At 43.0% G+C, this 21,652-nt stretch overlaps 2 protein-coding genes and 1 non-coding gene across 11 annotated transcripts in view; 2 read left to right on the top strand and 1 right to left on the bottom strand.

Moving 5' to 3' along the window:
* The window catches only part of SIL1 (SIL1 nucleotide exchange factor), a 296,914-nt gene extending 295,372 nt beyond the window's left edge, over nt 1-1,542 (bottom strand). Inside the window, exon 1 of one of the 3 annotated variants that reach the window (XM_060296274.1) lies at nt 1,448-1,542. Coding sequence is in view for 1 of the 3 variants with exons in the window: in XM_070045202.1 (XP_069901303.1) it covers nt 1,492-1,511 (20 nt within the window). In the remaining 2 variants the exon portion in view is untranslated. The remainder of the gene's footprint in view (nt 1-1,447) is intronic. The other 2 variants (XM_030869480.2, XM_070045202.1) reach the window with 2 other exon arrangements.
* A 19-nt stretch (nt 1,543-1,561) lies between these two features.
* MATR3 (matrin 3) overlaps nt 1,562-21,652 on the top strand; it is a 48,377-nt gene continuing 28,286 nt past the window's right edge. Inside the window, exons 1-4 of one of the 7 annotated variants that reach the window (XM_030869468.2) lie at nt 1,562-1,670; nt 2,899-2,936; nt 4,783-4,866; nt 5,644-5,724. Coding sequence is in view for 1 of the 7 variants with exons in the window: in XM_060296271.2 (XP_060152254.1) it covers nt 20,070-20,117 (48 nt within the window). In the remaining 6 variants the exon portion in view is untranslated. The other 6 variants (XM_030869472.2, XM_030869469.2, XM_060296272.1 and 3 more) reach the window with 6 other exon arrangements.
* On the top strand, nt 5,377-5,576 carry LOC115860307 (small nucleolar RNA SNORA74). Its single transcript, XR_004042412.1, has one exon. It is a non-coding gene; the product is annotated as a small nucleolar RNA SNORA74 (small nucleolar RNA).

Consider the following 21,652-nt stretch of genomic DNA (forward strand, 5'->3'; position numbering starts at 1 on the left):
GCCTTCCCTCCATCCTGCCTTCTCCCTGGACTGATCTGTGAAACTAGTTGTCTCCAGGTCATTTGGTCCCTCTCTCCTCAAAGGCCCTGGTATCTCCCTATTCTCAATTACTTCCTGTCTTTGCTCTGAAAGCACACACGCACACATTCACACAAACCTCATCCTTCCTTTTCATGAATCCTCAGGGTAGCTCTGCCTTCTCCATTTGGTGTATTTGGAACGAAAGAAAGCAAAATATGAGATGCCAATGCAATTTCTCCTTTAGCAGAGCTCCGCAGGACAATTACCCACCCCATCTGCCCAGTTTTATAGCTCTCATAACCCTCCTTTATGAACACACTGTGGCAGCTGAATGCAGGCATTGATTATGGCAGCAGTCTTCAGCCACTTTCCTATTTAACTGCAAAGCAGAGCTTCTGCCTACCAGCCCAGCACTGATCATGTGACGTTTTTAATCACTGTATTTATGTAAGCCTTTTTCCTACCAGAGCCTGTGTCCAATTCCATCAAAACTGGGGAGAATTTGTGCTTGCCACTTCAGTGGCTCTCTGTCCTTAGGGCCTAAAGTCTTTTCCTGGAATCAATGTAGGACTCTTGGCTTTCTCAGCAGAGGTCGGGAAGGGTGGGGGTGTACAGGAAGCACATTTTTTTTGTTGTTGTTATGAAATACCTGAGGAAATAGATAATAAAACATGTTGGCAGATAAGGGCATTGGCTGACTCCCAGGGGTTCACCTTAGGAAGGTGCCAGGTGAAATAGATCAGCAGAGCCAGTAGGATGCTGGAGCGATAGGAACGAAGTGGCTTTAGAATTTTGAGAATTATGGAATGGATTTCGGAATTACTGCTGCTGGGCCTTGCCCTTCTAGTCCTCAGCTTCACCGAATGTTCAGCAGGAGAGAATCATATTGACTCCAGATAGTGGGGGAAGGTTTAGTGTTCAAAATAAATGCTGGCAACCTGGTGGGCAAAATGTGGCCTCTTTGGCTATTGTGCCACGGTGAAAGGCAAGTCTGGCAGAGAAAGACAGTACTCTTTAGTTGCTGCAGCTCAGCTAAGGATCCCACTACAGGGCCGCAGGGATGGTCCCGCAGGTTAGGCTGGAGTGACTAGCATAATCTAGCCGAAAACCTCCTGGAGAGATCCCAAAGACCAAGGTGACCTGTGTGGGAGGACGATCCGTTAGCCGAGTGACAGAACAGCTGAAGAAAGCCAGAAAGAGGATCTGCGTGGGAGGTGGAAAAAGCGTGGGCTGAGCTTGCGGCAACCGAAAGGCGCCACACGTGTGAGAGGAACCCGCGGCCCTCGGTTTGGTCAGGCTGGAAGCACCGCCCCGCTAGGACACACCAAGTTTTCTCTTAAGCAGCCCCACACCCAGCGCCCTTTCCATGCGTAACTAACTAATGGGATGGGTGTCAGATAATTGTAACGCTTGTTCGGATTCCTACCTTTTCTCTTCTGGGGTCTAGTTCCTGTTAAAGAGTATGCTCACCTCTGCCACAGCTCTCCCATTTTTCTAACTCTTTCCTGGGCGGGGTTTCTGGGCCCCGCCCTCTGAGGGCCCGCCCAGTAGCCGCCCCGGGGCGGGGCTCCCCTCGGCTCCCGGCTGCCCTTTCCCCTGCGGACTCTTCTCGAGCTGCAGTGTCCTCGCTGAGCTCCGGACACGCGCTGGTGAGTAAGGGCAAATAGGGGAGAGGCCTCGGAGGTTTACCAGCCAGGGGCGAGAGGCAGTTGTGCGGAGGCTTCTTCCGAGGCACGGGACGAAATTGGGGTTCGTTCCCTCGTGACCCCAGGTTCGGAGGGCATGTTGAAGAGATGCTGGGGGATCGTACCCCCAGAGTCGCCCCCTGTTGCCTACTATCCCTACTGTCCCTGGAGAGTTCCCTAGAGCCGGTCTCGGAGAGTCTCGGTCCCCAGGCACCAGGGCCAGGGACTTGGGAAGGTTTCTGAGGAACACGTGTTCGGGTGGAGCTCGGTCAGTCCCTTCAACCCGAGCCCCTGAAAGGGGCAGGCTATTTTTGGATTCGTTTTTAGACCTGGACTATAAGCCCCCTCTATTTTCCTTTTCCTCTAAATTGTTTGGAGGCGTTTAGGAGTGAAATTAGAGGATGGCTGGAAAAAAGTATGGTCTTAGATACTCTCACTTTATATATATAAGATAAATTGTAAGGGTGAGTGGGTAGAAATGTTTATTAACATTTTGCAAATATTTCGGTTATTGTTTTCAACCAGTAGTTGGGGTCGTTGGTAGAAATGGCAACCCAACTGCCTCCAGTTTCTTTCACACCGATTACTGCATGCAATCATTTTTTAAGATGCTGTTTTATGGTTCTTCAAGAGGTCACATAATTGAGGCCCTTCTCAGTCTAGTTTTAACTAGCCTCTCCAATTTTCACTGCCCATTGCTCTGCCAGGATAACTTTCCCTTCTACTCACCAGTATTTATCTCCTTGCCTGGAATGTAGCTCCTGACAATAACAAGTGTTACTGAGTTATCAGTCTATAGCAGATATTATCCTATGGGATTAATTTATATTCCATTTAAATCTCCCAACCACCCTGGGTACTATTATCAACACCCCCATTCTACAAATGAGGAGACTGAGGTACAGAGGTTAAGTTACTTGCTCACTGCCACTTGGGTGTTAAGTGACAGAGCCATTAATTTGATACTTGATGAGACCATTAATTTGCTACTGTTGAACTGCTGTGGTATGCAGGTACAAATGACATATGACAATAAAGCTAACCAAGGGGAAGCTATTTGTTTTATTTCCTGCTATTGTTTCTGTGGCTCAGGCCTCACCAAGTTACAGAGTTTTGAGGGTAGGGGTCTTGAACTCCACACAAGTGTTCACTAACTGTTGGCTGACTCTAACCTGGAGTGCTTTGATTGCAGAGGGACCAGCTGTGGACTTTGGGAAGATGCACCGCCAGGTGAGTGCAACTCCATTAGCCTACCTTTGGCCCCAGCTGTAGGCAGCTGCCTAGGTTTCCGTGTACCTAGGCAAGTGTTACACTGCTGGGAGAACAGCAGCCAATATAGCTGGTTGGCATTCTGGGCCTGGTTCATTGCCAACTATGTTGTTAACTATACCAGGATGCCAGCATAGTTGCTTTTCCATTAAGGTTAAATCTGCAAGAGCATGCCTTTGCAAGGAGAAACCTAACATGGAGAATGGTTCTGGTCCGACAGGTTTGGCTAGTATGAAGTTCCTTGAATCGTGCCTTGGAAACAGAACAAAGGCAATGGAGGGATATATAAGTATAGAGGAAAAGTTGGGCTTTTATTTTTTGAGTCTACCAAGTGCTCAAAAGGGGCCTTATAGGACTTCCCTGGTGGTCCAGTGGTTAAGACTCTGAGTTTCCGCTGCACGGGTTAGATCCTTGGTCGGGGAAGTTCCACATGCCCCGGCGCCACCCCCCCCCGCCACGCAAAACAACTAGTGCGCGAAAACACACAAAAGAGGGCCTTATAGAGGGTGGAAGTCAATGGGATTTTTGCAGATTTCATAGCTCCCACTCCCCCACAGTACAGAGCTAGTCAGGATAAACCCTTTGTAGAAGGATAGCTGTAGTTACCTGTGAGAATGCCATGCCTTACAAGGAAACATAGATATGAATTTGCTTTAAAATTATGGGCTTTTTTTTTTTTTTTTTGGCCGTGCTGCACGGTTTGTGGGATCTTAGTTCCCCAACTAGGGTTCAAACCCGGGCCCTCAGCAGTGAAAGTGCAGTCTTAACCACTGGACCGCCAGGGAATTCCCTGGGCATTCTTTAGCTCATTAATAGAATATAAAAATAGCAATTCATTGAGGGGGCTCTAGATACTAGGCCTAGCTACAACGATAATAATTTATGCTTTAGGTTGACAGTATATTTTTGTTGATATCTTACTGATTTTCAGAAGTAAGCGGAGTTGTTGCCTCTTTGGAGCAGGAGATACTGAGTCCCCTTTGTAGTGATATTGTTTTAGAATGCTAATTTTCTAAAAACAGATGCTTCTCAGTTCTAGGCAATCACTTATCACTCAGGGTGATGCTGGAGGTTGTCCAATAGGGCTGACTTAGTTGCTGCTTTCTGTGAAAAGTGATATCTTAGTTCTACAGAAGGAACTGGTGAGGATGTTGGGAGGCAGAGGAGTTATTTATCAAAGCTAGTTTTGTTCTATCAATTGGCTTTGCCTTAAAAGGATTCTCTTAGCTAAATGTTGGGTGCTTTGTGTGAATACCTCAAATGTTCATTGTGAATAGTCTGTAATATATCGGTTCTTTTTTTTTAGATGTTGGGGGTAGGAGTTTATTAATTAATTAATTTTTGCTGTGTTGGCGTCTTCGTTTCTGTGTGAGGGCTTTCTCTAGTTGTGACAAGCGGGGGCCACTCTTCAACGCGGTGCGCGGGCCTCTCACTATCGCGGACTCTCTTGTTGCGGAGCACAGGCTCCAAACGCGCAGGCTCAATAGTTGTGGCTCACGGGCCTGGTTGCTCCGTGGCATGTGGGATCCTCCCAAACCAGGGCTCGACCCCGTGTCCCCTGCATTAGCAGGCAGATTCTCAACCACTGTGCCACCAGGGAAGCCCTATCGGTTCTTAATACAAGTGATATCTAGAGGTCTTTAGTAGTAACAGGCAAGAAAAAAGGTAAGTAATGGGAAATAAAATAATTACTGAGGATATAAAAATTATGGTAAATCATAAACGACAGACAGCATTTTGTTTCTGTCTCTACAAAAAGCAGCCTTAGGAGCTGGGATGTTGAACACTGAAATCTTTTTCTTTTTAGGATGACTTGAAAGTAGGGCATCCTTGGCCCTCCTGAAGAGAGGAAATTAGTGGCAAATGGACAGTCTGTGTATGGAGTTATCAGGTAAATGTCCTTATTCATTCCAACATTGACTATGTGCCAGGCCTGTTTGTTTGTTGGAGCCCATCAGGAAACAATTGGGAGGCAGAATCAACTGTATTTGCCCCTAACAAATCCTACTCAGGGAAGGGCTGAGTAGGATTTTAGTGATTATGGTCTGGAGGCATGTGGGATCTTTGAGATTATCTGTCATTCCATCTGAGGAAACTGGGGGGCGATTGTAAATTCCGTGAGGGACAGGTTAGTGTATCTTACTTTGTTCACAGCTAGATCCCAAGCACAGTGCCCAGCACATGGCAAGAACTCTCTCAGTGTTGGATAAAATGACTGAAGCCATGGGAAAGGGTTTCCTGTTTCCAATTTTTTAAAGGATTTGACAGCAGGGTCTGCAATCAGTGCTCCCAGGCCTCTGTTTTGCAGTCGATGTTCAATTCATGGGGATACCTATATCCATGTCTTCTACCTGGGGTACTTGGGTATCTGAAACAAATAAGAAAACTGTTTCAGGAATCATCCAGCAGTTGTCAGCTGTCCAGGCTAGTGTGATGCCTCGGATGGTGTTACACTGTTGGAAGAGCAAGTGCTGCCTTTATTGAGGTCTGGCTCTAGTACTGTTTTGGCGCTGTGGCTGAGTACCTTTGGGCAACGTTTTGCACCTCTGAGAGTGGAGTAACTCCTCCTGTGGAGTTGGTCCTAGTCTGGGTGCAAACAGTTTTTTTCTATTAGAAAAGGACCCTGCCTTAAGGATAGCCTGTCATTCCTTTCCTCTTCGAATCCTAGATGCCTTTACCTGAGTGAGAAACCTTCCTCCACTGGGACCTCAGATGTCTGACAGCCCTTTGTAACACCAAGATAAGTAATGTATGCAGTGCTTTTGTCATGTAGTTTCTAGTTAACTCACTTCAGCTCAGATGGGTGGTGTGAAATAATAGAAAAAATATATATACGTACATTTTTTTATGCACACACACACATTGATATATATATATATATCTGACCCTGGTTTTTGGTACAGCTCCTAAAACCCTTGTGATTTCCTAAGTGATCAGAGCACTAGGAGCATCTTTTGTTCTAATATTTGGTCTTTGAATGTGGCTCCTGACAATGAGCTCCTAAATCCCTTGGAACTTCCTGGGTGATGTATGTCTTTTGTTCTGGTGGGGCTGGTCACCAGAAAGACCAGGCAATGATTAGAGCTTAGAATTGTCTCTCTCTCACACACACACACCCCTCTCAGACACACACTCATTCTCCAGAGTGGGGAGAGGGGTTGGAGATGGAGTTAATGATCATGATGAAGCCTCCATAAAACTTCCAACAGTATGGGGTTCAGAGAACTTAACAGGTTGGTGAACAACACGTTAAGCTGCTGGGAGAGTGGCGTCCCTTCCCACATACCTTGTCCTACACATCTCTTCCATCTGGATGTTCGTTTGTATCCTTTATCGTATCCTTTTATAATAAACAGGTAAACAGTAAGCTGTTTTCCTGAGCTCTTTGAGCCACTCTAGCAAAAATTAGTCAAACCCAGGGAGGAGGCTGTGGCAATCTCTGACTTACAGCCTTTCTGTCAGAAGTACAGGTTAACAACCTGGACTTGTGTCTGGCATCTGAAGTGGAGAAGGGGCAGTCTTGTGGGACTGTGCCCTTGGCCTCTGGGATCTGAAGTTATCTCTAGGTGTAGATATTGTCAGAATTGAGTTAAATTGCAGGACACCCAGCTGGTGACAAGATTTTCTTGGTGTGGGAAAAACACCCACACATCTGGTGTCAGAAGTACTGAGAGTGTGATCAGAGTGTGAGACTAAAGGAAAAAGAGGAGTGAGGTTTTCTTTATAGGTGGGAATACTTAAAATTCTAAAACAATTATGGCAGGACTTCCCTAGTGTCGCAGTGGACAAGAATCTGCCTGTCAATGCAGGGACACAGGTTCGAGCCCTGGTCTGGGAAGATCCCACGTGCTGCAGCTAAGCCCGTGCGCCACAACTAATGAGCCTGCGCTCTAGAGCCCGCGAGCCACAACTATTGAGCCCCACGTGCCACAACTACTGAAGCCCTCGCGCCTAGAGCCCATGCTCCGCAACAAGAGAAGCCACCACGATGAGAAGCCTGTGCCCCACAACGAAAAGTAGCCCCTGCTCACCGCAACTAGAGAAAGCACGCACGCAGCAACAAAGACCCAACATGGCCAAAAAAAAAATAAATTTATTTAAAAGAAAATTATGGCGAGAACTAGAATTTTAGAGAAGAATGATTACTCTTAAGTCCAAGGCTTGGGACTTCCCTGGCGGTCCAGTGGTTAGGACTTCAGGCTTCCACTGCAAGGGGCTTGGGTTCAATCCCTGGTCAGGGAACTAAGATCTTACAAGCCGTGCAGTGTGGCCAAAAAAAAAAAAAAAAAAGTCCAAGACTTAAACTAAGCCCTCATATTCTAGAGCTCTGCTGTACACTACGTGTGGATTTAAATTGACAAATAAAATCCATTTCTCCATATCAGTATTTAGTGACTACCTAGTGGCCAGTTTAGAAGACACTTCCACCAATGCAGGAAGTTTACAGTTGTGTTCTAGAGCAGGAGTTGGCAAACTTGCTGTAAAGGGCCTGATAATATTTTAGGTTTGTGCACCATATAGTATCTGTTGCAACTACTCAACTCTGTAATTGCAGTGTGCAAGAAGCCATAGATAATATGTTAACAAATGAGCATTACTGTGTTTCAATAAAACTTTATTTAGGGGGCTTCCCTTGTGGCACAGTGGTTAAGAATCCACCTGCCAATGCAGGAGACACAGGTTCAAGCCCTGGTCCGCGAAGATCCCACATACCATCGAGCAATTAAGCCCGCGCGCCTAGAGCCTGTGCTCCACAACAAGAGAAGCCACTGCGGTGAGAAGCCCGCGCACCACAATGAAGAGTAGCCCCTGCTCGCTGCAACTAGAGAAAGCCCGCGTGCAGCAATGAAGACCCAACACAGCCAAAAATAATAAATAAATAAAATAAATTTATTTTTTTAAAAAAACTTTATTTAGGGACACTGAAAGTAAAATTTTCAGTGTTGAAAGAAAAAATTCCCCTCAACCATGCTAAGCTATAGAGCCTTTCAAAAACAGATGGCAGGCCAGAATTACCAAACTCTGTTTTAGGGAATGAAATTCAGGCCTTGGGAGTTTACAGCTCATTTGTGACAGATTTAGGGCCAGTACCAACATGTGTCCCTGAAAAATTATGTTATCGATACCTTTGCCTTAGAGCAAGCTTTTACCATATGGTATTAAACTCCTTTTAGAGGACTGAGGTGACTTTAGTAAATTATCCAGTAGTAGGATAGTCCTTATTTCTTGTGTTTGGTGTTTGTTGTATATACTTTTTAAATGGGTTACTTATAATTGTTTTCTCTTTTAATGTACACCTAAAGAAGAGGCCCTAAGAAAGAATAGCAATCTGGTTTCCAGCAGAAGCTGATCAGACTCAACCCTAGGTAGTGAAATAGAAATGGTCCCAAAGGAAAGAGGAAAATTTTATATATCATGAATAGCCGGGGTTTAAAATCTGGGATCTCAAGTTCCTCTGAGCATACAGATTGCTTTCCTGAGCATGGTAAAGCTACCCAGGTGCAGGGAGGGGCCCCCTATGTTGCTACTTGAAAAGGGAAAATTCATTTGGTGTTTGTGCCTGTATTCAATACCCCAGGAGGTTTCAGTGGCTTAATCATGCACATTAAAATAATTTAATGGGATTTCCTACTTGATAAGTTAATTGGTCACTTACTACTCCCTGTTGGCTTGATTTCGTTTTTTTAAGATTTCCTATCGAGTCTAAGATGAAGTTACACATGTCAGAGTAGCTTTTTATCCATTCCTTCTCTTTTGCTATCACCCTTTTCCCATGCTGCAATGAAAACTGAAATTGGACTAGCAGATATTGGTCTGTAAATATCCAAGCTGCCACCTCCTGCCATAGATAGCAGTTAGTAAACACAAGTGCCCCTTTTCATTGCTCTGCTCAAGTTTCATGTCCTGTACTATATTAAGAGGGAAAAATAAAGCAGGATGAGTAGGGGGCCCCAAGTATTGAGTGCTATCCCTGGCGCCTGTCAATTTATTTTCCTTCTTTCAGGGTTGAAAGAAACTTGTCAATGAACATTTACATTGAAATTTTGGATTATATCTCAAATTTTAATCAGGAAAACAAAAACCCCAGAGGAATAAATTCTGCAGGCCCCAAAGGGACATAAAAAGGTGGCTCAGTGCCTAGGAGTTCACACAAAAGAAAACAACCTGGTAAGAGCAACTAATTAAGAACCTAAAACAGTGACAGTGGCTCTTGTGAGTCTTGTTGCTTAATTAGGGCTTTATGAACAGCTCCAGTTAATGGACCTGTCGATATTCTCTTGGAAAACAACTTCACTGAATTAACAAATCAACTGTAATACTTAGAATGTCTGCTTAGCAACACCTTTCTCTTTCCTGTTATTTAGGAACACTTTTAATGACCCAACATGCTAGGTCATATATTTGTCAATTTAGGATCCTAAAGCCTGGTTCAAAGGAGCCCCTGTTACTTTAGCTCTCCCTAATCTCCATTATAAGCCCTTTGGGGTGTGAGAACATTTTATACTGTTTTTTAAGGGTGACTTAACTGTTACCTGGGAAAAGGGTAATAAAATGGACCTTGAAATTTATTTCATTTTAGAATAGTTGTAGATATACAGAAAAGTTGTGAAGATGGTACAAAGAATTCACATGTAGCCTGCACCCAGTTTCTCCTAATGTTAACATATTAGTATAGTACATATGTCACAATTAATAGGCTAATATTGGTACATTATTATTGACTAAAGTTCATGCTTTATTCACATTTCTTTAGTTTTCACCTAATGTCCTTTGTCTGTTCCAGGATCCCATTGACGATATTACATTTAGTCATCATGTCTCCTTAGGCTTCTCTTGGCTGTGACAGCTTCTTAGACTTTCCTTGTTTTTGATGACCTCAAGTTTTGAGTAAGGCATTTTGTAGAGTTTCTCAATTAGTTTGAGTTTTTCTCATAATTAGGATTTTCTCATAATTAGGATTTCAAAATCTTAAGTGATTTTGAAAGGAAGACCACAGTACCATTCTCCTCCCATATCAAGGGTACATACTATCAACATGACTTAGTACTATTGATGTTAACCTTGATCATGTGGCTGAGGTCATATTTTCAGGTATTTCCACTGTAAAGTTACCCCCTCTCCCCAGTGCTGTACTCCTTGGAATGAAGTCACTGTGCAGCCCACACTTAAGAAGAGTGGAATTGTGGTATTCTTTCTTTATAAATATATATATGTATTGGAGTATAGTTGATTTACAATGTTGTGTTTCTGCTGTACAGCAAAGTGAATCAGTTATACATATACATATGTCCACTCTTTTAGATTCTATACCTGTATAGGTCACTACAGAGTATTAAGTAGAGTTCCTTGTGCTATACAGTAGGTTCTTAGTTATCTATTTTATGTATAGTAGTATGGAGTTGTGGTATTCTTAAGGGTGAAATGTTTACATCAATTAATTGAAATTCTATATAAAGTTATTGGTCTCTTCCATCATTTATTAAATTTCTTTCTACAACTATGGACTCATGGATATTCATTTTATGCTTTGGGAAATAATCCAGTAATAAACTTAATTTTGTTCAAAGTGTTGGCATCTTTGGCCACTGGGCGCTCTTACAGTTGACTCCTGTGTCCCTTCAATATGCCCCCATCATTGTGCTGTTGTTTTTAAACACTTCTCACTTTATGGCATCATAAGATGCTCCGGGTTCATCTTATATCTTTCCTGTCCCAGAGTTAGCCATTTATCTAAGGAGTCATGGTTCCTTTATTGGAGAATGGTATTAAGGAACCAAGATCTGGGTGCTAGATGTGCTCTAGATACTGAAGTGTTATTGCTTCTAGGTCCTGTCAGCTACATGGTGCTTCTATGAACATTGGGGTTCTTGTATCTTCATTTTATTTATTTATTTATTTATTTATTGGCTGCGTTGGGTCTTTGTTGCTGCACACAGGCTTTCTCTAGTTGCTGTGAGCGGGGGCTACTCTTTGTTGTGGTGTGCGGGCTTCTCATTGCAGATCACGGACTCTAGGTGCGCGGGCTTCAGTAGTTGTGGTGTGCAGGCTCAGTAGTTGTGGTGCACGGGCTTAGTTGCTCTGCGGCATGTGGGATCTTCCCAGACCAGGGATCCAACCCATGTCCCCTGCATTGACAGGTGGACTCTTGACCACTGTGCCACAAGGGAAGTCCCACTTGTACCTTTTCAAATTAGAGTTTTCTCCAGATATATCCCCAGGATTCCTGGATCATATGGCAACTCTAGTTTTTTAAGGAACCTCCATACTGTTTTCCATAGTGGCTGCACTGATTTACATTCCCACCAACAGTATAGGAGGGTTCCCTTTTCTCCACACACTCTCTAGCACTTGTTATTTGTAGACTTTTTAATGATGGCCCTTCTGACTGGTGGGAAGTGATACCTCATTGTAGTTTTGATTTGCATTTCTCTGATAATTAGTGATGTCAAGCATCTTCATGTGCTTATTGACCATCTGTATGTCTTTAGAGAAATGTCTTATCTAGATCTTCTACCCAGTTTTTGATTGGGTTGTTTGTTTTTTTGATACTGAGTTGTACAAGCTGTTTGTATATTTTAGAAATTAAGCCCTTGTCCGTAGCATCATTTGCAAATATTTTTTCCTATTCTGTAGGTTGCCTTTTCATTTTGTTTATGGTTTCCTTTGTTGTGCAAAAGCTTAAAAGTTTGATTAGGTTCCATTTTAAATTTTTGCTTTTATTTCTGTTGCCTTGGGAGACTGACCTAAGAAAACACTGCTATGATTTATGAACATTCCATTTTTAGTACTCAACATGTCTTAGTCTATGGTCTTTGTTTATTCTCTTTCATTTAGAATACTGGTTGAGGCTGTTGTCTTTTATAGTAGATGCTGTATTCCCCAAATGACTGATTTTTTTTACCCTGTGAGCTCACAGAAGAGGATGGGACTTTTGTATCAGCTGGTGGTAGAAGAGAGGAGCCAAGCCCAGGCCCTAGTGTACTAATGAATTGAAGGAAAGTAGAGATGTCCTCAAGGCACAGAGCCTGTGAGTTAGAATCTGGACTTCACCAGAATGGCAGATGATAGAACTTCCTCTTCTTCCCCTCAGTTGTAATTCTCTAGAGGAGAACTCCAGGAGCTAATGGTTACAGTATGTTGGCCATCCCAGGAGAGTTCTTTGCCAGCCTATGGCACAACCCCTACTCCCATGGCACTCTACCCTTTTCTACACTGGGCTTCCATTTCTTGCCCCTGTATAGTAGGGCCCAATCATGATCCAGGGGACTCTTCATAGTTTCTCACATCCCTAACCTCCCTCTTATTTGTGTGTATAATATCTCCCGGGCTGAGTTAGAGGAAGATAAGTAAATAACCTATGCTATTGACTCATCTTGTCAGAAGACTAGTCATTTAACTCATACCCTTTTTATGGCTTTACAGCTTTTATGAACTGAACTCTGCTAGACATTGGGGATACATGATGAACAAGACACAGCCCTCTCATGTTTACCACCCTCAGATTTTATTCTGGACATGCTGGTTTCTTTCAGTCCTTTTGCATCTAGGTCTCTGCACATGCTGTTTCCCTTTCCCATTCCATCTTCCTTTTCCACTTTGCCTACTTTGAGATCTCAGCCCAGGCAGCACTTAAGCAGAGAAGCCACCCTCCCTGACTGAGCACCCATTTTATGTGTCATTGTACCATGTTTTACTGCGGAGCTAGATAGCCCCATGCCGTGTAACAGTCCTTTGAAAGATATTATTCACCAGTTTTTACAGGTTTACCTCACTCCCATATAGCCAAGCAGCCTCAATTCCACTGACAGCTGACTAAAGAGCCTCAACTGGTAAATATTAGTATCAGTGTGTCATTAGGTACCCAATATAGAGTAAGGCCATAGGCATATCCTACTTTTTAACAATACCCCAGTAAGTAAGGATAATAACAGTGCTGGTTTGGTTTTGTTTAATTTTGAAAAGAAAAATCATGGAAACAAAGATGTTGGGTTTCCAAATCATTTGCTGGTAGACTCTAAAGATATAACAGTGCCTAACTATTTGAAACTAAATTTAGCTTCAAAGTATTATATGAAAATAATGGAATTGCAGAGGATTTGTTGTTCAAATTTGAGACATCTTTTAACTAAAACGTGTGGCCTTTTAAACTTTTTTTGATAATCTGTAAGTGTCTTTATGTTGAAGAAAATTTTTGAAACATCTTTCTAAATTATAACTTGTAGAACCTCTCTTACTAGCAGTCATTGCACTGACAAGTAGGTGCCAGGATAAAACTTATAACCAGATTTAAGTGGATAATTTTAACATGTTTACTCTGGAGCTCTATAAAAGTGAATAATCTTTGATTCTATGTCATTTTAGTATATTTATGTAAATACACTTCAGGACACAGAATACGGAGAATATTTACTGCCTGTTGACCATGGGCCAAAACTGCTAAATTCATTCTATACATCTCTTAATCCTCTCAACAGCCCTACAAGGTGCATGCTGTTATTTGCCCAAGGTCACACAGCTGGTCCAGGAACTATGGTGGTGGTCACTGAATCTGACTTCAAAACTAGTGATTGGTTTGGGGCTTTCATGTATAGTTCCCTTCCAACTAATTCTCATAAACAGCTTCAATCATCAACCTCATTCAGCCTAACAGAGACTCCTGGGTGCTATGAGAGGAAGTATGAAGTACATGGAGACTCCTTTTATTTTATTTTATTTTATTTTATTTATTTATTGGCCGCACTGCGTGGCATATGGGATCTTAGTTCCCCGACCAGGGATCGAACCTGTGCCCCCTGCATTAGAAGCTCAGAGTCTTAACCACTGGACTGCCAGGGAAGTCCCTAATGGAGACTCCTTTTAAAAGCAAGGGTAAAGGCTATGTCTGTATATGTTCTATGTATGTTAACAGCAAAAGGAAGCTTCCTCAAGCTACAGCAATAGTGGCCAAGATGCCGATGGCCTGAAACAAGGTATTTGGCATTTGTTATGTGTAAGAGACTAGAAGCAAGAAAAGCATTTCAGTAGTCCCTGAAAGATGTCACACATCCCCACCCCTAGCTTTGCTCTTTGGTAGGGTTTATCATATTTTATCAAAATTCTCCAGTGCCTGTGCTATTAAACTGTGGGCTCAATGAGAGGGTCAGAATAAGAATTTCAAGACATTTAAAAATTCCTCAAGAATTTATGTTTTTAGAGGATGGGAGTTGGATTCTCTTTTCTGTTTCACATATATAGTGGAATATAACTGCTAAATTAGGGACATAAAGACCTTAATAGATAAACCATTATATAAAAATATAACATTATTCCTAGATTATCTTAAGAATACATCAAAAATATTTGCAATTAATTGATCTCAATAAAAGATACATATTATTCCAACATGCTAAAATGGGATTTACTAAAATTGCTGAGAGTCAGGATTCCAAGCCTGGTAAAATGTATCTTATTCTGAAAGCCTGTGTGATGCTTAATAGGGGAACCCTAGAACTGTTCCGATTAAAACAGAAAGCTTTGTTCAAGGGTACTATCAAAGGCAAAGAGGTATGAGAAGAAAATGTATAAATGGGGAAAAAGGTAAAAATCAGTTGTAGATAATAAGTTTTCTTAAATGCTGTGTCAACTGAAAATAATCCATTGAAGTAGCAAGTAATCAGTTTGAAGATAAACTGGAAGGAAGACAAAGCTAGGAATCATTAAAAAGACATGGAGGGTCTTCCCTGGTGGTGCAGTGGTTGAGTCCGCCTGCCGATGCAGGGTACACGGGTTCGTGCCCCGGTCCGGGAAGATCCCACATGCCGCGGAGCGGCTGGGCCCGTGAGCCATGGCCGCTGAGCTTGCGCTTCCGGAGCCTGTGCTCCACAACGGGAGAGGCCACAACAGTGAGAGGCCCGTGTACCGCAAAAAAAAAAAAAAAAAAAAGATGTATAAGTTATATATGAAGAAAATATTAAAATGACAAAAATGAGACCTTAAATGGAAGTCATACCATGTCCAATAAATCTCAACATAATAATTCTAAAGAAAAGTATAAGTTTATTAAAATCCCATTAAAAATAACAGGATAATTTTTGGAAGTAGACAAGTTAATTCTAACATTCATATGGGAAAACCATAATATTAAGAATTATTACGAATAATATACTATTAGAACCAGAGTCATAAAGGAAAACTAGCTCTACCAGATGTTAAAATAAGACAGGTTGGGGACTTCCTTGGCCATCCAAGGGTTTGATCCCTGGTCGCGGAACTAAGATCCTGCATGCTACATGGTGCAGCCAAAAATAAAAGGGTGATACTGGCACCTGAGTAGCCTACTCTATGAATGGAACAATTAAGGGAATACAAAAATAGATCCTGAAACATTAAAAAGTTCAAGAAGAAAACAAGGTATCTATAATTGTGTAGTAGCTTTGCCTTCTAAGTGAAAAAAACAAAATGAATACTTAAAAAGACTGGATGATGTCTAGATTTTTAAAAATTTTGTATGGAAAAACAAACAACCAATAAAATGTTGGAAAAACAAACAACCAATAAAATGTTTGCCAAGAGTTAATTTTTCTTTAATACAGCCCCTATAAACTAAGGTAAAAGCTCAACAACCCAATAGGTAATGGCAAAAGATATAAACAGTTAAGTGATGCTTAACCCTAGTTAATGCAAGTAAAATCCATAGCTTAAATTCCATTTTCCAGCAACCAGATTTACAAATAGAATTTGATGTTATCAAGGAATAATTAGTTCCAACTAAAATTCCAATATTTATGTTTATTAGAACATAGTTATGCTCATTTATTCACCAATCATGGCTGCTTTTGCACAAGTGCAGAGTACTTCTGACAGACTATGGGCCTTGAAGCCTAAAATGCCATTTGACACTACAGAAATTTTGCCTGACCACTGCTCTAGAACAGCACTATATAAAGTTCTGCAATGACAAATTTTCTCCAAACTGTCCACTAGTTAACTATAGATAGTAAGATTGAGAAAGTGAGTGTAGATTACGGCTGTTGTACAGCAATAGGTTTAGAAAATGAGGGGTTTATTTTAAACTGCACATAGACTTTGACATGTATAGGGTAATATGTACATAAACTTTTGATTTTTGGCCACACCATGTGGTGTGCAGGATCTTAGTTCCCCCACCAGGGATCGAACCCATGCTCACTGCAGTGGAAGTGCCGCATCCTAACCACTGGGCCTCCAGGGAGTTCCTGTACCTAAACTTTTTAATACTAATGCTTTGAATAGCAGAAAATAGGAATATAAGACTTTGGTGTGTCACCACATTTTAAACCACCTTAAAACTTAGTAGTTCAGGGGCTTCCCTGGTGGTGCAATGGTTAAGAATCCACCTGCCTATGCAGGGGACATGGGTTCAATCCCTGGCCCGGGAAGATAGATCACACCACAACTAGGGAAAGCCTGCCCACAGCAACAAAGACCCAATGTAGCCAAAAAATTTTTTGAAAAAAAAAATCTACTAAAAAAAACCCTTAGTAGTTCAAACAAGTATTAAAATTCTGTGGGTTAATTGGGCTCTGCTGGGTGGTTGTGTTGTTACACAGGGATTTGTCTGGGGCTACTGCCATCTGGAGGCTTCACTTTGGCTAGCAGATGCCACTGGCTGTCACCTGGGAGCTCAGCTGGGGCTGTTGACTGAAGCACCTCGATTCTTTTGATGTGGTCTCACAGCATGGCACTTGACTTCCAAGTGGATGAAAGTAGATCTTAAAATCACTTCTGTGTTCTATTGTTAAAAGCCAATTACAGGGCCCTTACAGAGGGCAGGTAAGGGGGAAATTGATGCTACTGTTTCATAAGTGCAGAAAAGGATTATTTGTGGCAATCTTTAATTCACAAGCGTATATGTGTGTGTGTGTGTATAAATGTTTATGTTTATAGGAAATCCTTAAAATACACAAATGGTTGATAGTGGTTGCCTTTATGTAAAGGAGTAGTGGTTGGGGAAAACTCTTTGTTGTGTGCTTTGAATTTTATTATATGTATTCCTTATTCAAAAGAATTTTTTTCATTTATTTTTGCCCTCGCTGCTACATGGCTTGTGGGATCTCCCTGACCAGGGATCGAACCCAGGACCCCTGCAGTGGAAATGTGGAGTCCTAACCACTGGACCACCAGGGAATTCCCCCAAAACCCTTTTTTAAGCCCACTTCCCCTCCCTTGCCACTGCTAAAAAAGAGCCACTGGTTAACAGTTTTCTGTTTTTAAATAGCCTAAAGTATTGAAATGGCCTGGTTCCAGGGCATTTAATCTATTTAAGAAGTAGATGGTGGACTGCCAGGAGATTCTGAGACCACAGCTTTGCTGAAGGCAATCCAATATAATGCTTTAAAGCTCTGGGTTTGGATTTATTTAGAACGGAGTTCAAATCCTGGCTACATGACCTTAGGCAAGCTTTCTTAATCTCTTATGTAAAACAAGAGTAATGGTACTTTACTCTCAGAATTATAATGCATTATCAGCTACTTAGTGGTGTCAAAATATATGTCCTCAATCAATACGACTCTTCTGCTCAAAACTTTGAAAGGTATTCATTATTAGCTCAAATGTAGACTGTATCCTGATGTTTAAAGCCTTATTTCAAACTTGTCACTTAGACCTTTCAAAGTCTCAGCACAAATACTTGCTTCGTAGCCTCTTCATCATCCCTGGTGTACCACACCCACTGCCAAGAAACCCAAATGTGAATAGAGCTCTTGATCCATCTCTTCTCATAGCCAGGCCCACCTTGAGGCCAGACTCCTTGTCCAATCTTGATCTGACTGGGATCCTCAAGAGCTGGTAATCTGTCTTATCCATCATTATATACCCACCCTTGTACACCGTCTTTCATGAAATTGGCATTTGATCACTGAAATCTTGTATCAGTTTGGTTTCCAATGTGTCTTTTTGCTGTTGACCCACTAAGCAGATCCTCAATAAATAATTACTCAATTGAAAAAGTCTGCCTTTCCTTCTTTGTACGACCACCAGATTGCATTAACAGCCTGTACAAAAGCATGGTTAAGTGCATATCTGAACTAAGCATGCATTCATGTTTCTGTCTCCAGAGGAGCAGAGCCTCTTTTTTTCATCTAAGATCTGGGGAGAACATAAAGTGAAGTCTTATCCAAAGTCAGTTGGAATCAAAGACTCAGAGTAGAAAGCAGATCTGGTTTCAAGTGAAGGAGGACCCAAGATTCACTGAACATTTAGGATATCCCCAAATTTCATTCCAAAGTTAACTATTTAGTGGGCTTAAGCCTTACTTATTCAGGGGAACCCCAGTTCTTGATGTATTCTACCAAATGCCCTCTCAAAGCCTATAGAAAATCATGCAACATAATGGGGATGTGGGATTACAGTTTCACTCTTCACAACGGCTATTTAAAAATATTCCTTCATGCAACTCTAGCCCTTTCCACAGATGGCTTAGTCACAGAAAATTGAAGTCACCTGACTATAATTCCTAATGAAAACTCCACACCATCCTCTCCATACCGCCTGTTACAGTAAAGACATGTCTCCTTTCTTCAGATCCCATCCTTTGAGTAGTGTCCAATATGAATTATCCCTTCTCCTGTTTTTTTTTTTCAACCAGTGCTTTCCTAAGATAGCTCTTCTGCAAACATTTTAATTGTGCCCAAAATTCTCCCATAGTAAAACAAAAATCTTCCCCAACCCTGCTTTCTCCTCTCTTCATAGCCACTTTTTCTGCATTTGGTAGTTTCCCTCTTACAGCTTTCCATACACTCAGCACCTCCCCTCTGACTTCCTCTCCCACTTTACTGGAAGTCCAAGTTGCTAAATCTTTTGTAGATGTTTTTAGTCCTAGTCTTGACCTCTTGATAGCATTTGACCCTGTTGGTCATTTTGGCCTTTAAGTACTTTGGCTGGGCTGTCAAGGCAGTACAATTTCTCTGCCTCCCCGCCTCTTCGCTTTTTTCCCCTACCTCTACTCACTTGGTCTCTTTTGCCATTCAGCTCTACCTGATTGTAAGATTTGCTTTTTGTCCCAAACGATCTCTTCAACATTCTACAGGTCTCTGCTCTTCTCCATCTTTTCCCCCTCCAATATCTTCACAGTAGACCCAGAATGACTTTTCAAAGACACGAATCAGAGTTAGCATGCTCTAGATTTTTAAATTTTCAGGGCTATTAGTCTGACTTGTATTCACTGATTTACCTCAGGTGTCAGTTGACTGCCTGTCCCTCTGCGTTTAAACTTGAAACCCCAGGGGCCCTTTCCTCCCGCCTTATCTATACAATTTCTCAGGATTTCCACATGTGCTATATACTCCTTTGCTCATGGGGTACTTGAAGAGTGTTCTACGTTCAAATTCACCAAATGGCTGCGGCGGTCTTTTCAATAGCTGTCTTTCTCCTCAATGACTCTCTGCATGAAATACCTGAAATCAAAAACCACTCAGAATGGTATCTGTCCCCACTTCGTGGCCCTAACTACGACCCCTCAGCAAATTATCAGATAATACCAGAGAGGATAGAAATTGGGTCTAGGCCAGGGATTCCTGCGACTCGCTTCTAACGCATACTCTTTTTAAGTTTTACACCCAGCAATATGGGGGGAGTCGAGAAAAATCCTTTGTGGGGAATGGGACTCGAACTCGTTAGCTACGCCTCTCCATTTCCCGCCATAAGCGGGCTACAGGATTAGAGAACAACGACCGCCGCTGAGGGCGCGAGCGACGTGCGCGCGCTGAGTAGGGGGAGGGGCAGAAAGGGACCGAGGTGGGTGGGGGCGAGCTCTCGCGAGAGTGGGTTTGTTCTTGGGCTGCAGCCGCTGCTGCCACCTCTTACAGCGCCGTTGCTGCGGGGGATTGTGGGAGCCTCAGCGTCCCGCTCGCTTGGAGAGAGGTGCCTCTCCTCTTCCCTCTCCCTCTCCTTAAGGTAGGCGAGAAGCGGGTAAGAATTGGGGTGGGGTGGCCGGGGGCTCTCTGCGTCCGCCGGGAGGAGGCAGCGACGGCGACAGGGGCCGCGGGGAGCCGGCGGCGCGCCTTTCTTGCTCGCTCCCGCTCGCCCGCTCTGCCTCCCTCCGCGCTGCGTATGTGAGCCGCCTGATCGGCGGCCGCCATGTTAGGAGCGCAGTGGCGGCGCAACCAGCCTTCTCGGGCGGCGGAGGTGAGCGGCCCCGGAGGGAGACACGCGGCCAGGCAAGGGCCCAGGGTGCGGCGGGAGAGTCGGGGGCGCAGAGGGCAGCCGGTCGGCCGAGCTTCCTGCGTCCTGGGCTTGCTGTGGGCGGGGGCGGGACGACGAGCCCGTTACACGCGGACTGCAGCGCTGAGGGGAAGGGAGGAGCGCTCGAGGCCTGAGGGACTGACTAATCATAGGGGGCCTGCCGTTTGGGGAGGATAGTTAAGATAGGGCCAGCCCCAGATATATATGCTTTTTTTCCCCTTTTGCGCCTGAAAATGTGTCCCAAAATGGAGGATTTCGTAGACTCTGAAAAGCCTGGCCGTTTGAGCGGCGTTTTTTTCCTGGTGTCGCGGCCTTCGCTCCTTTCCTCGCCCATCGTTTCATAGCGCCCCCTAAGACTCCCCTCCCCTGCCCACACACAGGGCGCGCGCGATTTTAGCCGGACCTCAGAAACAATTCCCCCCACCCGCCATCGCGTAAAAATGGCCGAAAAATGAAACGTTAACGCTTGTTTATCGTATTGCGTCGTGGATAAAGCCTTTTTCAGTGCGCTGCGAGGCAGGAGATTTGTTGTTTAGAGAGTCACCTCACATTCCTTTTCCTCCTTATTAAAATACTATCAGTCTAGGGTTCTCCAGAGAGGATGGCGTGGTGTGGGGACCTTCCGGTTTCCAAACAAAGGGTTTAGAGTACACCCTGGTGTAGTCGCGGCATCGTTGTTCTTTTCGTTGCCGGCGCTGTGCCATGTTGTGTGTTCTACAGGGACTTTCCCCATTTACGGCGGAGCAATATCTCCTAGGTGTTTATCCTGCTCTGTGGCCCCATTCTGTGGCATAGGCTTATTGGATCAGTTACAGTTTTCCAGCCAGATATTTCTAGAACAGTTATGGCGATTCTGAAATTCTAGTCTTTGAAGCGCGCTGGAATAGTGTGCGAGTCGTTGATTTCCCAGGTCGTAGTCATGAGATTTTGCATTGATGCTGCGTTCTGCGTGTTGAACAGAGCTTGGTTTAATATTTTTAGATAGTCGACAAAACAGTTTTCTCCCAGGTAAATTTAAACAGCTGTACTCAGCGGCTAAAAATTATATTTTAGGCAATTTTCATATATGTTCAAAATAAAATTTCGTTTTAAAAAGCTAAATGGTTCAGTCACCTACGGAGTCTCTCGACATAATTATTTCATGTTAGTATTGTTGTGGAAAACAAGAAGGGGAGGACAGATTTTTGTTGCAAAAAACGCTGTGTGACTTTTACACTGAACTGAACTTAAAATTAAACACGATTGAAGTACTACATGAAGGTTCTTCTGGTTTGTCATGTAAATAAGACTTGGAAAAGAGATCGTTAGCCAGAAGCTTTGTGTTGAAAGTGCCTTAAATTGGCATTTCTTCCTTTTCACGTTATATGTTGATAACGTTAGCGTATGCTTTACCCAGAAAGGAAGTTTTCACATTATCATCTTTACACATCTCTTCAGCTTTGTGTAAGTGGAGTTGCTTTTACGTAGCATTTTGAGCT

This window comes from Globicephala melas, chromosome 3 (genome assembly GCF_963455315.2).
Source record: "Globicephala melas chromosome 3, mGloMel1.2, whole genome shotgun sequence".
Lineage (NCBI taxonomy): Eukaryota > Metazoa > Chordata > Mammalia > Artiodactyla > Delphinidae > Globicephala > Globicephala melas.